Source organism: Meriones unguiculatus, chromosome 2 (genome assembly GCF_030254825.1).
Source record: "Meriones unguiculatus strain TT.TT164.6M chromosome 2, Bangor_MerUng_6.1, whole genome shotgun sequence".
NCBI lineage: Eukaryota > Metazoa > Chordata > Mammalia > Rodentia > Muridae > Meriones > Meriones unguiculatus.
The window spans coordinates 53,219,524-53,241,552 of NC_083350.1; the positions used below are offsets into that span (position 1 = coordinate 53,219,524).

The 22,029-nt window shown below is 50.2% G+C and overlaps 1 protein-coding gene across 2 annotated transcripts; it reads right to left on the reverse strand.

The window, feature by feature from the left end:
* Nucleotides 1-7,730: 7,730 nt before the first annotated feature.
* Wnt8a (Wnt family member 8A) lies at nucleotides 7,731-21,107 on the reverse strand. Of its 2 annotated transcripts, XM_060377468.1 has the most exons (7): nucleotides 21,095-21,107; nucleotides 14,856-14,907; nucleotides 14,652-14,685; nucleotides 14,184-14,322; nucleotides 12,285-12,410; nucleotides 11,351-11,493; nucleotides 7,731-10,139 (listed from the first exon to the last, which is right to left on the reverse strand). In XM_060377468.1, exons 1-7 carry the CDS (start codon nucleotides 21,105-21,107, stop codon nucleotides 9,588-9,590), a joined length of 1,059 nt encoding a protein of 352 aa, XP_060233451.1. In that variant the 3' UTR covers nucleotides 7,731-9,587. The 2 variants fall into 2 exon arrangements, with proteins under 2 accessions (XP_060233451.1, XP_021497121.1); XM_021641446.2 differs by lacking the exons at nucleotides 14,856-14,907; nucleotides 21,095-21,107 and adding an exon at nucleotides 14,767-14,834.
* Between the last annotated feature and the right edge of the window lie 922 nt (nucleotides 21,108-22,029).

A 22,029-nucleotide genomic window follows, 5' to 3' on the forward strand; every position in this document is an offset into this window, starting at 1 on the left:
TAGCATAATATAAAAACATATATTAATTGAATAAGGCCATTTATTAAAAAAAAAAAAGCCAAACAAATACATTTAAAAGGTGGCATAGAAAAGCTGCATAGGAACAACTTGCTAAAAGCAACTTAAATTTTAAAATCGTTCCTCTCAATTTCCCTCCCTAACACCTGTGGGAAAACATCAAGTAAACAAGTTTTATTAAAACCCATGGTTTTAGGATAGACACTGGAAGAAGGAGAAAACAGGAAACAGGACAGGAGCCTACCACAGAGGGCCTCTAAAGGACTCTACCCAGCAATATATCAAAGCAGATGCTGAGACTTTTAACCAAACTTTGGGCAGAGTGCAGGGAATCTTATGAAAGAAGGAGGAGATCTTGGGACCCTGGAGAGGTCAGGAACTCCACAAGGAGAGCAACAGAACCAAAATATCTGGGCACAGGTGTCTTTTCTGAGACCGATACTCCAAGCAAGGACCATTCATGGAGATAGCCTAGAATCCCTGCTCAGATGTAGCCCATGGCAGCTCAGTATCCAAGTGAGTTCCCTGGTGAGGGGGACAGGGACTGTCTCCGACATGAACTCAGTGGCAGGCTCTTTGACCACCCCACCCCACCCCACCCCACCCCACCCCCACCCCACCCTACCCCACCCCCCGAGGCAGGAGCAGCCTTTCCAGGCCACCGAGAAAGACAACGCAGCCAGTCCTGATGAGACCTGATAAACTAGAGTCAGATGGAAGGGGAGGAAGACCTCCTTTATCAGTGGACTTGGAGAGGAGAATGGGAGGAGATGAGGGAGGGAGGGTAGGATTGGGAGGGGTTGATGGAGGGGGCTACAGCTGGGGTACAAAGTGAAGAAACTATAATTAATATAAAAAAATAAAAATTTTATTAAAAAAACCCATGGTTTTATATAAGCTCCCTTAAGACCGAAATCAATGAGTGGACACTGCTTGACTCATTACATGATGCCGAGACTCTACCTCTGAGCTTTCCTCCAGCTGTGTCTGGATTCTAACAGGGCTGGGAAAGCCGTACCACGGGCTAGCACCAGACAGCAGGGAGGTGCCCTTCCTGGATCTCAGCTGCATAGTGGTAATTCCACTGCCTAGGATGAGCTTCTGCAAGAGACAACATGAATATCAGCAGGGACTTCAACCTTCAACCTGCCCTGCAACCTAAGAGACATGAGAAACACCGCCGGTGTGGCTGAATTTGTACTCCAGGACACTGGGTCTTGGGGGGTGGGGAAACCAAAGACTCTAAAAAACCTTCTGTCATGATAGCTACAGTCTGTCTTGGTTTGGATAAGGTAACACACCTGCCTACTCTACATTCCTGTTCGGCGTCTACACTGGGCTCACATTGTTCAGGCCCCTTAAGGTAGACCAGTAGTCTGGTCTGAACCTCAACTTCCACTAAGCCCCGGTGACACCAAATGGAGGATGTTGTCAACTTCCAGGATTGTAAAGATTCCTCTGAAGGAGCTCCCTGGGCTCCCTTGAGAGAATTCTTGAGAACTTTCTCTACAGATGCCTTTGTGCTCATATATATAAGTGAATGTATACTTTATTTATTTATTTATTATGTATACAACGCTCTGTCTGGATGTACATCTTGATGCCAGAAGAGGGCACCAGATCTCATTACAGATGGTTGGGAGCCACCATGTGGTTGCTGGGAATTGAACTCAGGACCTCTGGAAAAGCAGCCAGTGCTCTTAACCTCTGAGCCATCTCTCCAGCCTGAATATATACTTTTAAAGAAGATATTTAGCATTTTTTCTCTCCTTTGAGGGCTATTCCTGGTTTTCAACTTGACTATATATGGAATTGACTTAAACCCAAGTGGCTGGGTACAGCTGTGAAGAATTTTTCTTTCTTCCCTTCTTTCTTTCCTTCTTTCATTCTGTTGTTGTTTTGTTTTTGAGGCAGAATTTCTCCGTGTAGTCCTGGCTGTCCTGAAACTCGCTCTGTAGACCAGGCTAGCCTAGAAATCAGAGATCTACCTGCTTCTGCTTCCCTAGTGCTGGGGTTAAGGGTGTGTGTACCACTGCCCAGCCATTTTCTTTTTAATTAAGTCATTTGAAGCAGGAAGACCCACCTTGAATCGGATCCTTTGAAGTGGGCAGATCGGCTTTAATTCTGGGCCATGCTTTCTGGTGAGAGCCCTTGTAAACAACAGGGAAGGAGGAAGCTCTTGCTCTTTTGCCTGCCTGCTCTTGCTCTTCACTCATTTCCATTCGTTACAGCCTGCTTCTCTGGGATTCTGATGTAGCATGAAGACCAGATGAGACATGCTGTCCCGTGGAATGACCGGTTACCGGATTCTGGGACCTGCCGTTGGAGACAGCCCGTGTTGGATGGTAGCCACTCTAGCAAATCCCCACATATAATTCTATCATTCATTCTATCAGCTAGGTTCCCCTAGAGAGCCCCGACTAAAACACCTCTCAGGGTTTGCTCTTATGGACTCTGGTCGGGTTTTCCCTTACCATAGTACGCCCCCCAGCCTTGATGGAGAAGAATTAGGTAAACGATGAGGAAACACATTCTTAGCCTCCACCCAGCCCTGTCCTTCAAACTCTGAAGATTAGAGTCAAGCTGAGGACACATCTGGGAGAGGAGAGCTCTGGGTGTGGGGGGCTGGGGAAATAGTAGGGTACCAGGGGCCTGAAAGACCTCATGAAGCTCCCTGCTATGCTGGCCCTGATTAACCCGTCATTTCCCTGGGAGAGTTTTCCCGGCTGCTTTGCTTTCCAGAAGCCTCTGGTGTTAATCTATGACCAGCTGAGTTTGACCATGACTGGCTTTGTTTTGCAAAACAAAATTGGTAAAGCAGGCCTCATGCTGACTGACTGAATGGTGTCCTCAGCCCAATCCAAGGGGTGCCGCCAAAGGAAGGAAATGAAACTTCAATTTCCTCCTCTGTTAAATGATAGCTTGTCCTACTGATTATGACCCTATGCTCAGGGCAAAGGATTTTATTGCTGTGTGTGTGTGTGTGTGTGTGTGTGTGTGTGTGTGTGAGAAAGAGAGAGAGAGATGCAATAATAAACCACTCTCTCCCACTTTTCCACCTATGCCCACCCTCACTTCACACCTGATTGACCAAAGCTCATTGGAGAAGCCTGCTCTCTATTGTCAACAGTGAGATCAAAAACTTTCTTTCTGTGCCCACAAACCTGTCCCGATTTTACCTTTCTACGGATTTGTTTGAAAATGAAAGCCGGGGGATGAGCAGAAGGAAGCACTTTTTGGTTTTGGAGCTTGCTTGCAGTGAACTGCCCCTCTCACTGTTCACCGGGGCCCACCAACAGGGGGTCACCTTTATTCCCCCAGGGCTCCTGCCCTGCACACTGGTCCATCAGGACGCTTATCACTTGGCATCGCTATGGGCCTAACTGTGCTTGCTTTCGGGCGTTTGTTGAGACCGAGTACAGCCACAAGCTTGTTACCATCATTATCACTATTTTGTGTGTGCTCGGTTGGGGGTGGGGCACTCCACAATTTGTGTAGAGGTCAAAGGGCAATATAGAGTAGTCCTCTCTCCACCTTATCTGAATTCCAGAGACTGATCTCATCCTCAGGCTTGAATGGCGAGTGTCTTTACCTGCTAAGGCATCTTGCCAGCCCTCTCCAGTGTGTGTGTGTGTGTGTGTGTGTGTGTGTGTGTGTGTGTGTTGTGCACAAGCGTTTGTAAGCATGCGTGTGGATGGCCAAAGGTTGATATCAGGGGTCTTCCTCAGTTTCTCGTCATCTTATTTGTTGAGTCAGGGTCTCTCATTGCTAGACTGGTCAGGAAGCTCCAGGGACTTGCCTGTTTTTGCCTGCACAGGGCTGGGGTTACATGTGTGCCCCCTGCCCAGGGGTCTGAGGCACGAAGTCCTCACTGAAAGTTTGAGGCTAGTTCTAACCTACATAGCTAGTTTCAGGCTAGCACAGCGACAAGGCAAGACCTTGTTTCAAAACAGAGACAAGCTGGGGTGTAATTATAGCTCGGTGGTAAAGCACCTGCCTTATTATGCACAAGGCCCTGAGCTGGAGTCCTCCAAACTACAAAATAAAACAAAAGTCCAGGACTCTTTACAGAATGACAGGAGGAGTCATAAAATTGCACTTTCTACAAAGCCCTAAACTGAGATGTAATAGAAAGAGTCCTGTGTTTTCAGGGGTCACTGAAGTCCAGTGGGATTTTGACAATGGGATCATAGTCCTGCCTCCAAGAGAGATGCATGTCAGCTCTCCTGTGGGTTTTTTATTTGTGTGGTTTTTTAAAAAGGCCTATTATCCCAGCACTCAGGGAAGCAGAGGCAGGCAGATTTCTGTGAGTTCAAGGCCAGCCTGATCTACAAAGCGAGTCCAGGACAGCTAGGTCTACACAGAAAAACCCTGTCTCAAACAAACAAACAAACAAACAAACAAACAAACAAAAGACTTACTTATTAATTCATGCAGTATTCTGCCTGCGTATGCCCGCAAGCCAGAAGAGAGCTCACGGCCTTTGGAAGAACACCCACCTGCCTCAGTCTCCTGAGTGCTGGGACTAAAGGCCTGTACCACCATGTCCGGCTCCTCCTTCCCTCTCTCCCTTCATTCCTCCTTCCCTCTCTCCCTTTGTTCCTCTTTTGCTTCTTTCTTTCTTTCTTTCTTTCTTCCTTCCCTCTCTCCCTTCATTCCTCCTTCCCTCTCTCCCTTCATTCCTCCTTCCCTCTCTCCCTTTGTTCCTCTTTTGCTTCTTTCTTTCTTTCTTTTTTTCTTTCTTTCTTTCTTCCTTCCTTCCTTTCTTTCTTTCTTTCTCTTTCTTTCTTCTTTCTTTTTTTCCCTCCCTTCCTTCCTTCCTTCCTTCCTTCCTTCCTTCCTTTCCTCCAAGTCTAATGTAGCAGAATAACTATAACTGTGATTCCCTGATCCTCTTGCCTCTCTTCCAAGTGCTAGGATCACACCCCACCAGCAGGACATGTGTACTCTGGCATCGTTATTAGAATTTTAACTTCAGGGTCAGATAATTATGATTTAAAACTTTTTTTCTCTGAGCCTTAGTGAAATGATCTTTTTCTTTTGTTTGTTTTTTTCATCATAATTTTGCATTTATGTTCTCAGGCACCTAGTACCCCAACCACAAGGCCTTTCTGCCCCCCCCCCCCTATTTCCTGTCCATGTCCTCAGGCCCTATCTATCATCTCCCTAGCCTCTCTGACAAGGTGCAGTCTGAAGCCTCTCTGACCCGCTGATCCATGGCCTGACTCTGTCCACACTTCCCTGGGACGTTACGAGACCCTTCTCTGTTGCCTCCCCCTGAGAAGGGCAGCCTGGTTTGTCTGACCAGAGTATCAGCTGTGGAGACTGCTCGGGGCTGGGTCTGTTCTCTGCTTTGCTGTGGAGGGATGGGGGGGGGGGGGCGGCGCTTAGAGCTGCATTTCAAGCCTTTGCTTCAGTCCTTGCTTTCCTTCAGTTTTTCCCCAACCTTGTGTCTTCTATCACCAATGAGGATCGCAGGCAGTTTGTGAAGAGGGGCTGGGGTTTCCCTGTTTCCCCTGGGAGATTGTTTCCCTTTCCTCAACCTCCTGAAGTAAACACTCTCCCTTGACACCCCCTCTTGAAACTTTGACCTCTAATGAATCCATAATGATTAGTGTTTTGTTTTGTTTTTTTCCTTTGAGCCCGGTTGGAGAACTGGAGGTCTGCCCTCCCCAGCCAGCAGGTGCCGGGCCATCTGCTTTATCATTCTAAGGATGGCTTTTGCGAATCAAAAGTTAGGGTCTTTATTCAGGAGAAAGGTTGAGGACTCTGACTCTCTCCCTTGTGGAAGAGGGAGGAGAAAGACACCTTTTACTGCATATGAATGGTCCTCACTCCACAAAACTGTCACAATAGTTAGAGTGTTTCCCGGAGATTTTTTGGCTCCCCACAGGGGAAGTGGTTGTAAAAGGGAAGAATTTAAATTTCTGTGTCGACAGGTCTGAATTCAAGCCCACCTCCCTGCTCCTCTTAGACTGGGGCGCTTGCCCTCCCTGAGGCACTATAAGAGCCGAATGATTGTGAGCCTTGTGTTTTGAGGGGGCTTCAGGGGTTGAACCCGGGACCTAGTACTAAGCATATATTTTACTCCGAGCTAGACCCTGAGTCCCCAATAACTTTAACTCTTTAATTAGATGCTGAAGACTGAAGGAAAGGGTGCCATTTGTCATTTGGTAGGTCTGATACCCCCTTCCCATCTTGGTTCCCGTACCCTGAAGGTTACCCAGCTGCTACAGCAGCCTCTGGAAATAGCCTCCGGGAGCACCTTCAGGAATCCCTAGTTCTGTCCCCATGGGAAGAAAGAAGAGGAGAAGGCAGCAGGGGAGAGAGTCTGATGGGGTCCGTGGCTGTCTTAAGTGTATTTTTTTAGTCTGAACAGAAAACACAGGAGTCGGTTTTGCAGGTGAAGCGATGAGGGGCCTGGACTTCATGAAATACTGACTCAGGGGCAAGTTTCCCTCCTCGAGCCAATCCCCCTATCAGCAGGTGCTCAAGAAGCACCGTTAACCGTGGGCCCAGCTCCCTGTCTCCCACCCCGAATCTATTGCACATGTGAGTTGTACTTTCTGTCACCTTGATGAAAGCCAGCTTGTTAGGCAGGAGCCAAGCTGTAACGGATGAATCTGAATGAGGTTGAAGGGAAGATGGATGAGGGTGGGGGAGGCTCAGAAGAAGACAGCAGTGGACTATGGGCTTTAGGGGGTGCCGGGTGATCTTTCCACAGAATTCTTTGTGTTTTCTTAGCAAAATCGTCTCCATGGCCCCACAGGGCCCACAAAGCATGCTCTCCTGGAGTGATTTCCTCGGCAGAAAACCGAGTTGTTCATTTCCCCACCATCGTGTCACAACTCAAATTGGGTGTCAGGCTGGGGACTTTGAAATCAACATTTATTTAAGAATAGAGACTCGGATTATGTAATCTTGTGCTTTAGTTTTTAGTCCCCGGGAAAATAATATTTTCTTTGGCTTCCTGCTCAGAGCCTTTGCCCTCCATATAGTCTCTCTCCTTTCCGTATCAAGCCCCCGCCATGTCACTCACACTAGCTTTCTCTGCCGTTACTGTCACGGGTTTTTAAGCCTTTGCTTTGATGTATGTCACCGAGAAAAGCATGTCTATGGATTCCCCATTATATCTGGTCTCTGACACATGTGTGGGGGTTTTGTTTGTTGGTTTCCAAGACAGGGTTTCTTGTGTAGCCCTGGCTTTCTTGTACTTGCTTTGTAGAACAGCCTAGCCTCGAACTCAGAGATCGACTACCTCTGCCTCTCTGAGTGCTGGAATTACAGGCGTGCGTCACTCACGTGTCACTTCTAAAACTGGACGTTATAGAGATCAGTCCAGACTTTAAACGCACTTTAAAAGAAACCCGTGCTTTCTCCTGTGATGCTAACTCCCTTAGTGAATATTTTACTCACTTTATTAGTACAATCTGAAACTAAAAACAAAAACTGAAACGAACTGATTGTTGGTGCTGGAGGGAGTCTTCTTGCAGAGGACCCGAGTTCAAAGCCCAGCACCCACAGCAGGTGGCTCAACCACCTGTAAGTCCAGCTCTAAAAGACTCGGAAGTCTACTGGCCTCCTCCGGCCAGGCCTGTGCAGGGGTCCCTCCCGCCCCGCATGCACACAAATAAAACTAGAATTAAAAGATGAACTGAATATTTCCTCAGGCATTAAAAAAAAAAGTGCCACTCTCTAATTCTTTCCAGTGACCAGAACCTTTGTTTATTGTAGGCAAGTCAAAAAAGAAACAGAAGCATCTTGTTCCTCAAACAGTAAACCAGGGAGCGTCGGCTGCTTTGGGCTGCTGAGTCCGGTCGCTTCACTCGTTAACCCTCCCCGCAGGGAGCCCGGCCAACCGCGCGGCCGTTTCCCCGGGCTGTGAAATTCAGAGTTAGGCGCCCAGCAGCTTGGGAAGGGGGCGGGCAGCTCTCCCCGTCTTGCAGAGATTCCCTGGCAGGCAGTGAGAGTGTAATGCACAGCTTTCCGAGAGGACCGTCCCGGGGCGCAGGCGTACAGACCCCCTAGGAAGTCAAAGCCCAGAGGGTAAACACGCTTTGAATACGGCCCGAGTTCAAAGGGCTTCCTCACTTCCTCTGAAACAACACCCAAATCTGTGCGCATTGTTTTCCTGTTACTTTATTTCTATTGTTTTTCTTCTGTTTTTGTTTTTCAAGACAGGGTTTCTCTGTGTAGCCCTGCCTGCTCAGGAACTCACCCCATAGGCCAGGCCCCTGAGTGCTGGCATTAAAGGCCGGTGCCACCACCACCCGGCTGGTTGTTTTGTTTTGTTTGTTGGTTGGTTGTTTTTGTTTTTATTTATTTTGGTTTTTGAGACAGCCCGGCCTCATTGTCCTTTTAGAGCCCAACCCGAGTTCAATTCTCAGCACCCACACGGTGGCTCACAACGATCCGTAACTCAGAATCTTCTGGCTCCTGCATGTGCACTGTTTAAAGAAAAGTCCTATTTAGATGTATCCTAGGAGCATTTATTGCAAATGAAGCTGAGTTCCCCATTCGGGGAACTAACAGCGCCGAGAGGTCCTGTAGCGCTCGGGGAAACGCTCTTCTGCGATGCTTTTTGCCCACTCATCGTCATTTTTGGCTCTGGAGATGGTGTATGTGTTAGAAAGTTCCTTGCTCATGCTGGGTCCTGGTTTTCCTGGACTTTAACGGGGGTTGGGCAGGGGGGAGGCTTTTTCAAAGTGCACAAGCAGATTAAAAACAAAACAAACAAACAAACAAACAAACCCAGCACAATACCACTCCGGAGGCAGGAGAAAGCAGTCCCCGCCCCACACTCCTCTGCAAGAACTTGCAATTGGTCCTTCACAGTGCGGAACGGAACTCCTGTCTTTTTAAATTTAAATTTTACTTTATCATTTTACACGTATAGGCATTTTGCACAGATGTCTATGCACGGTCTGAGACCAGAAGAAGCCATTGGATCCCCTGGAACTGAAAGTACAGATGGCTCACGGCCGCCAACTGGGTGCCGGGAAGTGACCTGGTCCCCTGGAAGGCCAGCCAGCGTCCTAACCCACTGAGCCACCTCTCCAGCCCCCAGACTCCTTTCCTTTAGCTTTTCTTTGCTCTAACTCCCAGCAGCACAGCTGGGCAGAGCGAGATCTGAAACTGAATGCGACGAATTCTCTGAGGGTCCTTAGGTGGCGCACCCCCAAATCAAACTCCTTTTCTTCTCTCTCTCTTCCTCTTTCGTTGTGTTTTGTTGTTTTGTCTTGAGACAGGGTTTATCTGTGTAGCCCTGGCTGTTCTGGAACTCAACTCTGTAGACCAGGCTGTCCTGGAACTCACAAGAGATCCGCCTGCCTCTGCCTCCCAGAGTGCTGGCGCCATCAGGCCAGGCTCAACCTCCTCCTTTAATGAGCTACTTAAGTCCAAGAATAACTGCACAGGAAAGACTGGGTCTACAAGCCGGGGGAACAAAGTTCCGATCTCAGCTCTGCAGGGAGGAGGCCGCACGGTCGTCTACAGGCCCCCAGGCCCACCCTGTGAGACCCCAGTTGTTTCCCAGCCCGGGTCCTCTAGGCCGGAAGCTGTCGGTGGCGTCACCAGGCTTTGTCCCCGCCCCGGGGCCGGGCGCGGCCTGCAGCAGGGCGCGCGCAGTAGAACCTGCTCACTACGCGCCTGCATTGGCCGCACCTTACCGTGCAGCACCACCGGAAGCTGCAGTGGCAGCTGCCCACGGCCTCCGCCGTCTCCTCCTGCACCTGCAGCCCGCACTCGGTGCACAGGCGCCCGCAGCTGCGCTGCCCCCACCGGGAGGCGCCGCGCGCCTGCGGCAGGCACTCGCGCCCCTCCGTGCCCGGGACGCCCAGGCTGGCGTTGCGGGCGCAGTAGTCGGGGGAGCCCTCCAGGAAAATGAGCTCGGCCTCTGCGCTGGGGAGGAAGGCCTCTGCGGGGGCCCGGCGGCCCTCGGCCCGGTTGGCGGCCCGCAGCTGGCGCTTCTCCAGCTCGATTTTCAGCGCGCGGTCGTATTTGGCCTTCAGGTGGTCTCCCAGCTGCCGGAAGTCAGCCAGCTGCAGCCAGCACGTCTGGATGCTGCAGCTTCCGGAGATGCCATGACATTTGCATGTCCTTTTCAGGGCGGCCCTCACTGCCTTCAGAGAGAGAGAGAGAGTGGTGGGGGAGGAAAGCGGAGAGAACGCCAAGAATGACTCTTTGGAGAAGGCCAGTGGCTGGGAGGCAAATGGAATATTCCAGATCTGGGCTTCCTCGCTTTGGACACCTGTCTGGGTTATGGGGGAGGGCAGCGGTCCTCAACCCTGTCGCAGACGTTTTCAGGGAGACCTTTCACGGGTGAAGGACCGGGATGCTCTCTGCGGAGAGCGGCCAAGTGCTGAGAGGGTGGCTGCAGCCCGGAACATAGACTCCTGGCCCAACCCAGTCACTTCAGTGTGTTTTTCGGTCCAGTTGAAACAAGGATTAGATAGAATAGGGACTGATGGCAGGGCGCGGTACCGCACGCCTGTGAGCCCAGCACTCGGGGAGGCAGAGGCAAGCGGATCTCTGTGAGTTCGAGGCCAGCCTGGTCTACCAAGTGAGTCCAGGACAGCCAAGGCTACACAGAGAAACCCTGTCTCGAACACAAAACAAAACATTACAACTTCAGATACTGTATCTGTGTTGAAACCAGACGACTCGTGGTTTCTCTGTCGGCTATAACCCTCCATCTGTCTCCTCCACATCCGCCCTCTCTCAGAGAGAGGAGCTCCTGGTATATGAACCCATTTACCCTCAGGGTAGTTGCCTTGAAAGCACCTCTCTCCTGCCGGTGTGTGTGTATGTGTGTGTGACCAGGACATCCAGGAAGTGGCTCACAGGAAACATGTCAATGATTTTTGTTCTAAGTCCAACTTGCTTCCAGATTTGAGTTCACAACATTACCCAACCAGAACCTTGGTTCGTGGTGAAGAATAGATTCTACGGTCCCAACCTCTCAAATCCCAGACAGACATTAGGACAGTAATAGGCCTCTGTTAGTGTCTTATCGTGTGGTTAAGGTGGTCAGCATCTTTTGGGGGCACTGCCTGTAATTCCAGCACTTGGGAGGTTGGGATCGGAGGGCTGTAGAGTGAAGTACCAGGTAAGTCAGGGCTACGTAGGAAGGCCCTGCTTTGGAGAACACACACTTATTGATGTAATGCGTGGAAGCAAGGTTTGTCAACTATACTGTCTCACACAAGCCACTTCTCTTGGACTTAACTGTCTTGCAGAGATCAGAGACAACTGCCTCAGGTCTTCCTGAATGGCTTTGGTGGGTGAATGAGACTGTGAGGGGTTGTCAAAACAGGGAGAGTTCTATACCCACCAGCCTGCCGGCTCTGTTGTTGTGAAGATTGACCAGGGCTCTGGCGTCCTTCCCTTTCTCCAAACTGTCCACAAAGAGTTTAGAGATCTTTTCCCCAAATTCCACGTTGTCGCTGCAGCCTCCCCAGATCCAGCCATGGCCGCCTACGCAGAAGGAAAGAAGTTCTGCACATGACAGCCAGCTCCCAGGGAGAAAGTGACGTTTTTAGTTGACAGGTGAGTCACCACAAGAGCCCTGAAAAGATACGCTCAAGCAGTGTGTGTCTGGAGCTCAGACAGGGTTGGTCTTGTTTTGTTTGTTTTTTTTCTGAGACAGGGTTTCTTTGGGTAGCCTTGGCTATCGGGAACTCGATGCATAGACCAGGCTGGCCTGGACCTCACAGAGACCCGCCTGTCTCTGCCTCCCAGAGTGCTGGGATCACAGGCATGTGCCACTGAGCCAGGCGGGAGGTAAGACGGGGCAGGGGAGGTACTTGACTCCGAGTGCTTCTCAGCACCGAGTGAGCAAGCCCTCTGCGCCCACAGGGAACAGGTGCATGCCAGGCATCCCAACCCGGGTGTCTCAGAGGCTCCTTGTGGTCACACTTTCTGGACCTCTGCAGGCCTACAACAATATCAGCCCCCCCTCCGCCCTCATCAGGGACAGGTCCGAGTCTGTAAACGGGAAGGAAGCTCAGGCTGAGGACAACCTTCTTCCTGTACCAGGGCTGGACCTTTTAACTCTCCCGCCTTCTTGCTCCCAGGCTCCTTGTTGGGTTTAGAGAAACTTTCTAATTGCTGGTCTCAGGGATGCAAACTGCACTCCTCAGCCCGCGAACTCCCATGAGTCTAGGGATTTGAGAGAGCGAGTCCCCCAGATCTTTCTCAGAACCCTCACTCTGCGCTCGGTTCTGTAGCTCCCTGCCTCTTCCCACCTCCATCAGACACCAAGTTACCCGTTTTTCCGTTTTTGGACTCATCACAGCCACAGTTTTCAAAGTCACCCATGCTGCAGTTCTTGGTGATGGCATACACGACTCCAGCGGAGCGAATAGCGTGGAGGAAGGACGTCTCTCTCGTGGCTTTGGAGGGAAACAGGGACTGATTAGAAAAGGGGATCCTAGCGGCCCAGCGCAGAGGCCTGGGGAAAGCAAGGGCGCCTTGTTCCTCCTCCGGTTTTCTGCTTTTCCTTCCCCTCAGACTGTCTGCGCTCTTCATCCTCTTCACCTCCTCCAGGCAGCAATGGAGAGCCCCATGCTGCAGACAGGGAAGACGAAACTCTCAGAGAGCCGCAGTTGTGGTTTTTAGATCGGGAGTTCACACCCCTAAAGTCTAGCCTAGACCTCTGTCCACCAGTACCCAGGTAGTGAGACCCAGCCCCAAGGCTGGTATGGGTAAGCAAGAAAGACCTTTTATTTCTGAGCACTGAGTAGGCAGGCCGGATGGTGTGTATGTGTGTGTGTGTGTGTGTGTGTGTGTGTGTGTACCTGTGGATGCATGTGCCTGTGTGCTTATAGAGAGGCCAAAGGTCAACATTGGGTGTCTTCCTCTATTGTGCTCCATCTTGCTTTGGGATTGGGTTTCTCTGAATCCAGCTCAGGGGCTGGCTGGACTCTCTGCTCACTAAGGCCCCGGGATCCTCCTGTCTCTGTTTCCTAGAGACAGGATTACAGGTGTGTGCCACCACACCCAGAGCCAAACCAGGTTCCTTGGGGAGGAAGCTCTTCCTGCCTTGGCTCCTTCACTCTTTTCAGCAACTCTGACGTTTCTTCAAAACGGTTTCCCATTCACACTATCAAACCTAATTGTAAGCACGCACGTGCACACACCACATACACATTCATGAGCACACACACTCATATACATATGCATCATACATACACACATGCATACACATACACACACAGACACATGCATACACATACACACTCAGATACACACAGACACTGCATACACATACACACACAGATACACACACAGACACATGCATACACATACACACACATGCATACACATACACACTCAGATACACACAGACACTGCATACACATACACACTCATACACACACAGACACATGCATGAGCATACACACTCATATACACACAGACACAGACACATGCATACTCATACACACACAGACACTTGCATACACATACACACTCACACACACATATACACACAGACTACCCACACCCTCCACATACATTCCTCACGGACATCTACACCTCCACACCACACACACACACACATACATGCACATCACACATAACACACTCCACACACCCCCGCCTGAGGCAAACTCACTCTGATCTTTCAGCTTCGTCGTCACTGGAGTCACGGCGATGGGGTAAACGTAACTCCTTCAAGGGCTCTCCCTGGGTTCCTTTCTCCGTTTTTATTTCCTTTCATTCAAGTCAGAGCGGAGAATGTGCAGACGCGCCCACGCGGACACGCGTTAGCACCTGCACCAACATTTGTGATAGTGCCCCTCTGCTCATTCCATTCCACCCTCACAGTCCTCCTGGGGTCCATGAGGCGCCTCAGAAGGTCTGGGCATCTGCAGCCAAGCTTGATGACCTGAGCTCAGCCTCAAAACGCATGGTGGAAAGAGGGAACCAACTTCCCCGAGCTGCCCACGCCCCTCTCTCACACGTACACACATTGCGGCCTAGTAAACAAATAAATGGCGCATCACTCCTTCTGAGCAGGGCTGGAGCCCTCCCCTCCTCAGGCTGAGAGAGGGAAAGGACCTCACCCAGGGTCACACAGCAAGGCAGCGCCTCGCCGTGACACACAGCCACACCGGTGTGTATTAACCCCCCTCCCCCCCAGTTGTGGTCCCTGGGGAACTTACCGCCGCTCAGCCTGTTGTGAGTTGAAAACTGGAAGGCGTGCTCAGGACAGTTCCATCGCTCCCAAGCGAACTGGAACTTACACTCTTCGATGCCAATCTGAGCACCCAAGGCCACACTGGTGGTGTAGGTCAGATAGGCCTGGGCCGGGAGAAAGGGCCGTGAGCTTCCCTGGGCACAGGTCACGTGGGGTCAGGGAGAGGGAAGAACTCAAATAAGATCGCTTCCCAGTAAGGAACAATCTGGGGACATTGCTCAGTGGAAGAGCAATTGCCTAGTACACAAGGTCCTAGGTTCAATCCCGGGCACCATGAAACCACACAACCAAAAAGTGAACAGGGCTGGATTTCTGAAGGAGAGGCACTCTGATGCTGTCCCGTCTCCCTTGCCCCCTTCCCTTTCCCCAGAAGAGTTCCATCAGGGACCCCAGAGGATCAAAACAAAACGGGAAGGGTGGAAGACCCTCCTACCTTGGGACCTGTTATCAGGAAATTGTTCACTGACCTGCCAGAAAGAAAACCTGAGGTGAGTGCGGCTAAGACAGTGGCTTCCCAGGTGGGGAGTGAGGCCTGGGCAAAGGCTTACCAGGCAGTAGTGCTGAAGGCGGAACAGCACATGACCGAAGCCATCCAAAGCATAAGCAAGTGCCCCATGGCCCTGCCTGTCCAGGGGACCAGATCCAGCTCAGGGCCAAGTGCAGAGAAATGAGGAGAAGGCAGAGCCCTTCTCAGTATTTATGTGGCCAAATTCTCCATAGCCCAGAGGGGAAAAAAATCAACAGCCCATCTCATTTGTCCCTCATTGGCAGAGCCCTGGGAACCGCTGACCCAATGGGGCATCAGAGAGGAAGGTCTCTGCCCAAAGGCTTCAAGGAGGCCACACCCTTCCCTCCCAGACTGAGAGGGGCTGAGAGGTCTCCCACTCTTGCGGTCACTGACAGCGTGAGACTGCCCATTGCTTAGAATTACATTGCCTCCAGCAGCCCAGGCCCCGCCCCTGAACTCCTCACCTCTCCCTGGGAGCCGGACCACACCCTTTACCCCTGATTCTATTAAGAATAGAAGAGCTTTTGGGGGGACCCTCCCTCCCTCCCAAATCAGTGAGCACCCACCCTCACTGTCTCTACCTTTCCCTTGGTGGCTGGATGGTGGCCCGGTGGGGCTGTGGAGAGGAATCCCCAAAGACTATCTCCCAGCTGTTTCTCCTACCACTTTCTATCAGTCAGTTCTGCTGTAGTTCCCGTCTTCCCTTTTGTGCCAGAGGGTCAGATCTCCAGTTTTATCAAGAGCTTACATAGTTAATCAATCTTTGTGCCACGCAGGGCCATTATCTGAAAAGACCACTACCTTCACTTCTGTAACCGACACTGCTTTGTGGACGAGGGGTGTGGGTGTCAAACTTAGGGCCTCTTGCATGCTAAGCACAAGTAGCCTCTTCCCCATGCCGCTTTGTCAGTAGGGTTTCAGCTACTGGGGCAGAGGCCTGTCCTTTAGAGAGCCGCTGGATGAGGGAAGGGAGGGAGGAGGCTTGTGGGGCTCTAATAGGACTCCAGGCACCGTTAGGTGGGGATAGGGATGACGTCACTGGGATAGAGCTCCTCCCTAGGGATGGGGAGGCTGGAGTAGTTGAGGGGGAAGAAGCATGGATGGGAAGGCAGTCTCAGCCAACGCCCTGTGACCCTCACACCATCCACAGCTCTTCCCGCACACTGGGCTCCCGGAGGAGGTGACCTGCCACGCATGGCGCCAAAAGAACTCTAGAGTTTAGGAGTCCCCAGGACCTTAGGCAGAGCAGGCGTCAGCCGTGGTGGCAGTCTGCGAAGTGATTATTGTCTTTCGGCAGCAAGATAGTTATAAAAATAGTGTGTAGAGACGTGTAGCAACCTTATGCAAAAATGTATAATATGATGGATCTGTTCTTTCTCTTTCTTTCTTTCTTTCTTTCTTTCTTTCTTTCTGAACTTTTCTCTTTTCCTGTCTCACTTTTCAAGGAGTTATCACTGGCAGGAAAGGCCATCTCCTGGCCACAGCTTGCTTGGAGGGCATCATTGCTGGGGGAAGAGATATCCCAGAGTTAAGGCACTTGGGAAAGGCTTTCTGAGTTTGCCTCAGTGGCCCTTTCTCTGTCCCTAATTTTCTTAATTAAAAAAAAAAAAATCTGTTATTTAACCTTCACTTCTTAGGAGCATGCTCGATTTGGGGGCGACTCTCTGGGTCCAGGAAGGAACGATTAATGCCATCTTGGTGTTGTCCCAGAAGCCCCTTGAAAGACTTTTAGCCTGACTCTGTAATGATCTCCTGTGTGTGAGGGGTAGGGTAGGGTCTTATTCTTCCAGTTGGTGTTGTTTTGTTTTGTAGAGGAAGGTCTTACCCTATTGTCCAAGCTGGCCTAGAACACACCTTGTAGCCCAAGCCTGCCTCAAATTGCCACCTCTAGAAATGCTAGGATCGGAGGCTTGTGCCATCAACTCTGGCTTGACTAGGTCTTACTTTCCTGTGTGCCCCTTGTATGTTGCATTTAGTAGGCACTTTATAAAAATATTCTTCCATCTTCTAGGAAGCAGAGAAGGAAGTAGCGGAGAAATCCTCTCTCTCCTCTGGCTTTCTCCCAGTCACCTTCTTGACCCCGCCTCCCACGCCCCTTTCCGGCTCTTCCTCAGCTTGCTTGCTCCACAGTGTAAGCAGCCACCGTGAGCCTGCGCAGAGCCCCGCGAGGAGCCAAGAAAAGAAATAGGGAACCAAGGACTGGGGAAGGCTAGTGTACAGTAAGACAGGACACAGGATTGTGGGGGGGACAGCCCCGCTGGTCTACTCAGGGTCATCCTTGTAGCACGGGGAGTTTGAACCGTCTGTGGAGAAGCAGGATGACGGGATCTGGGCTGCCTGAGCTGCAATGCACTGTGTCATGATGAGTCCCCTTTCCCTGGATCCCAGCTACTCCCTGTAAAATGGGACTCACCATAAATGGCCCTGGGCGTCAAGGTTCGCACCTCTGATCCAGCCCTCGCTGGTGACAGCCCAGTGCTTCCCCGGCACACTTGACATCTATCTCATCATCCTGGAACGCTGGAGGTAGAAGGCCTTTGGGGTTTTCAGGTCACGCTCTTGGCAGTTTTTAAGCGCTGTGAATGAATGCCTTTCAGGGACATTTGCATTTACTCACTGTACCACAAGCCTGCTCTCTGCCAGAGACAACGCAGAGGAGCAGAGGAATCAGGTGTCTCCTTCCACCGTGTGGGTCCTAAGGATCGAATTCAGGTCTCCAAGCTTGGCAGCGAGTGCCTTTACCTACTGAGCCATCTAGCCAGCTGGAAAGCAGGAAGCTTGGCAGGTGTGATGGCTCATGCTTCTAATCCCAGCACACTGAGGGCGGACCCGAGTGAACCTCGGGTTCGAGGCAAGCTTGATCTACATAGTGAGTTCTAGGACAGCTAGGGCTGTGTATATAGTTTTTTGGGTTTTTTCACTCTATCTCCTGGCAGCCTAGAGCAATAACCTTGGTTTCTAGTGGTGTGCAGCTTACTTGGCTCCTGAGAGTGGTTATGCTTTCAGAAATGTTGTGAGGTAGTTGGTAAACAGTCCTTATTAAAAGGCAAATTATAGGGAGAGATGAGCTGGCTCGGCGATTATGAGCCCTGGCTGCGTTTCCAGAGGGCGCTGGTTCCTTGAGGGGCCCTGTGCCCACAGTGGCTCCTTAGACTGTGGAGCAAGCGGGGCAAGAGCTGGAAAGGTGTGGGGGAGGCGGGGTCAAGAGGGGACTGGAGAAAGCTAGGAGAGATGGGATTTCTCAGCTAATTAGATGAAGAGGTGGAATGAGGCTTCAGGAGTTCTGGGGGCTTCCCCTGGTCCCTTCCTCCCTGGACGGTGGCCACTCTGCTTGTGGTCCGGATCCGTCTACGACTCCTACTCAAATACCACAGCGGTGTGAGCTCTTGATTCCTGCTTTGGCCTCTGCCAAGTAACTTCTGCTTTTTGTTTGTTTTTTTTGTTTGTTTGTTTTTCATGACAGGGTTTCTCTGTGTAGCTTTGGCTGTCTTGGGCTTGCTCTGTGGACCAGGTTGGCCTTGAACTCACAGAGATCTTCCTGCGTCTGCCTCCCTGAGTGCTGGGATTACAGTGCCACCATGCCCGGCTGCAATGTAGCTTCTGGAACTCAGCAAATTCTCAACAGAATCTTCAAGGAGGAAAGAGGGGGTTAGCTCAGTTTTTCTCTTCATCCCGGGGTTCCAGGGTAGGGAGGGAAGGAGGGGCCTTCAGGGTGGGAAAGGCTGGGTGGTCTGCTCAAGCCTGAGTGGGCTGGCTGCATAGGGGAACAGTGCACTTCAAGACTCTTCCATCTGGAAGGTGTGTTCCCTCCTTCACTAATCTGGAATCTGCTTAGGTCTGGGCCTTGTCAGTTTCAGCCACCCAGAGATCTTCCCAAAGGTACAGACATTTCATCCAGCTTTTTGAGGTGCCCAGATGGCAGAGGCTACGCCTTCACCCACAGCCTAGGAAAGGTGGGAGTTGTCTGAACAGGGTGGGGGCGGGGCTCACCGGAGGAAGGCCTTAGTTCAGCCTTCTAAAGCTTCTTCTCTGGTTCCCTGACAGTTCAGTTCTACCTGTAGACACCGGATAAGAGGTGGAAATTCTCAGTGGTCTACACTTCCCAAGTGCTGGGGTTTTAGGCCAGTGCAGCGTGTGGGGTGCAGGGCCCCCTGCATGCCAGGCAAGAACTCCACAGACTCATTACGTTGCCAGCCTTCCCAAGTGTTCATCACGACTTCCTTCAGTTATTTATTTATTTAGAGACAGGGTCTCACTATGTGGCCCTGGCTGTCTTGTAACTTGATATCGTAGACCAGGCTGGCTTTGAACTCAGAGACCCACCTGCCTCTGTTTCTGGGGTGCCGGGTTAGAAGGGTGCACCACTGCACCTGACTTTCCGTTTTTTTACACTTATTCGTTCATTTATCCGTGTGTGAAGGTAAGCCACAGATTGCTTGCGGAGCTCGGAAGGCAGCGTGTGGGTGTCTCTTTTCTCCTACCACGTGGATTCTGGGGGGAAAACTCAGGCTGACAGGCTTGGCGGAAAGACCCGTGCCCAGCTCCTCTCTTCCCTGCTTTTCAAGGAGGATGCTATGACGCTGATTGCGAGGTTTTTAATAGTATGCAGAGACATACACAAACGCATCTATCCATTCCGAAAATATTGCCCTAGGGGTTCGGGCCAGAACGTCACACTTACGGGTCCAAAATAAACCAAGAGCTAACTGTGCAGGAGGAACTCTGGGTCTGCTCAGAGAGGCTTGCGAGGCTCGCTGTGACGCCATACTCACGAGGAACCTCTGTAGCAGAGGACTACTGGGTGAGGTCTGCCATCTAGCGGCACTTTGCGGCACAACAGGCTCTTGTTGACTGGCCTGGGATTTTTGGCTTTATTGAATCTCTCTGAGGCAGGCACAGTCCAGTTTGCAGACTGTCCCTAAAAAGCCTGTGCCGCACTTGTATATATACAAAATATAAAGTTAATGTTATCCGTAAAGCATGTAACGAGTGCATACACAAAAATGTGTTTTCATAAGTGATTTTTGCTTTGTTAACCAAAAAAAGAACTGAAATTGAAGTATATACTACAGTGAACAGGAGCATCTCTGTCCCGCTCCCTGTAAGTAATCTTATGAACAGGTTGGTGTGGATTATTTTTCTCTGCACATATTCCTACATACATGCACTCTATACAAATACACATATATGATTTGTGTGTGCGCACATTCACATACGCGTGAGCAGGTAGGCATGCATGTATGCCCGTGTGTGTTTAGAGGCCAAAGGTTAAAACTGGGTGTTTTCCTCACTCAGTCGTAGCTCTCCTCCTTCTGCATTGAGGCATGGTCTTGCGCCTGAACCCGGAAGTTGCTTTTCTCGCTGACCCCTGTCTCCGGCCCTGCTGTTGCCTTTCCAAATAGGATCTCACTGTGTAGCCCACGATGCCCTCGGGTTTGTAATCCTTCTCCCCCAAACCCCCAAGCCTCCAGAGTGTTGGGATTGTGAGTGGGTGCCAGCAGAGTTCGTTTATGCATGTATAACTCAAAACATGGATTTGTGCTGTTATCCCTTTATAATATTGTCTTCCTTTTCTTTACTTGTTTGAGTCAGCATGTCTCATGTAGCCTAGGATAGTCTGGAACTCGCTATGTAACTGAAGATTACTCGCTATGTAACTTTGAATTCCTGACCCTTCAGTCTTCATCTCCAAAGTGCTGGGGTTATATCTAGCTGTGCTTTTGAACGTTGCATAATGAATCTGTCTTTTATGATACTGCATGTAAGTCTCCCTGGCTCATTCTTTCTTTTAGATAGGGCCACTGGTAGCATAGGCTGTGTGGGTGTCCTTGAACTCACAATGCTCCTTTGTCAAACCCTGCTAAATGCCAGGATTGCAAGCACGAGTCACCATGCTTAGAGAAAACTCTCTCTCTCTCTCTCTCTTTCTCCCTTCATCCCTCCTTCCCCTCTGAGATAGTAGTTTGTATCCCAAGTGCTCCCTGAATTAGCAGCTCCTATCACAGCTTTTGGAGTAACAGTATTAAAAGCACAAACCCCTTTCTTTGCACCATTGTTTACTGCCTAATTCCTGCTAGCAGAATTCCAAAGGTCCAGTCTCCCTCCTTCCAAGTTGGCATTTCTATCAGCAGAATTCCCTGGAAAACTGATGTGCTTCCAGGGAAAACTGACGTGACTCATTCATCCACTGCACAGAAGTGAGTCTCCACACCTCTTTGAGATAACCCTTCTCCACCTCTAAGCTTCCCAGAGACCCTGTTGTGTAATGGAAAGGGTGTGTATGATACACCTTTATGCTCATGACTGGGCCTTTGTGGGACTTTTTAGTATTGAGGAGTCTCCTTTGATATTTCTGAGCTTTTATCCACTTATTAAATACATCTGTTTTTAAATCTATTTTTATTTGTGTGTGTTTGTGTGTAGATGCTGTGTGTATGGGTGCCAAGAGGCCAGAAGAGGGCATTAGGGCCCTTGGAACTAGCATTACAGACAGTTGTGAGCCACCATGTAGGTGCTGAGACTCGAACCCAGATCCAGGTCCTTTGAAAGAGCAACCCATGCTCTTGAAATTTAACTACTGAGCTGCCTCCAAATGTACTTAATTATCTGTCTGTCTGTCTGTCTTTCTGTCTATTTGTTTATGAAAGCATTTATTTATAGCTCTGGATGTCCTGAAACTCACTATGTAGACCAGGCTGGCCTTGAACTCAGAGCTCTGCCTGCTTCAGCCTCCCAAGTGATCAAAGGTGTATGCCACCATGCCTGACTCACCTTTCTCTTTTGAGACAATGGATCACATAACTTAGGCTGGCCTGGAACTCACCATGTAGCAGAAGATGACCTCAAACGTACTATCCTTTAGCCTCAGCTTCCCAAGTGTTGAGGTTTTTTTCCCCTTTCTTTCTCAGCTTCCCAAGTGTTGAGGTTTTTTTCCCCTTTCTTTCTCTCTCTCTCTCTCTCTTGCTTTTTCTCTCTCTCTTTCTTTCTATTTTTTTATTTTGCAAGACAGGGTTTCTCTGTGTAGTCCTGGCCTGTACTGGTACTTGTATATAGACTAGGCTGGACTTGAACTCACAAAAATCTGCCTGCCTCTACCTCCCAGAATACTGGAATTATAGGCGTGAGCCACCACTTCTTCTTAAAGTTTTTATTTTAAAGATTACTTGTTATGTGTACACTGTTCTGCCTGTATGGAAAGAGGGCACCAGATCTCATTATAGATGGTTGTGAGCCATCACGTAGTTGCTGGGAATTGAACTCAGGACCTTTGGAAGAACAGCCAATGCTCTTAAACTCTGAGCCA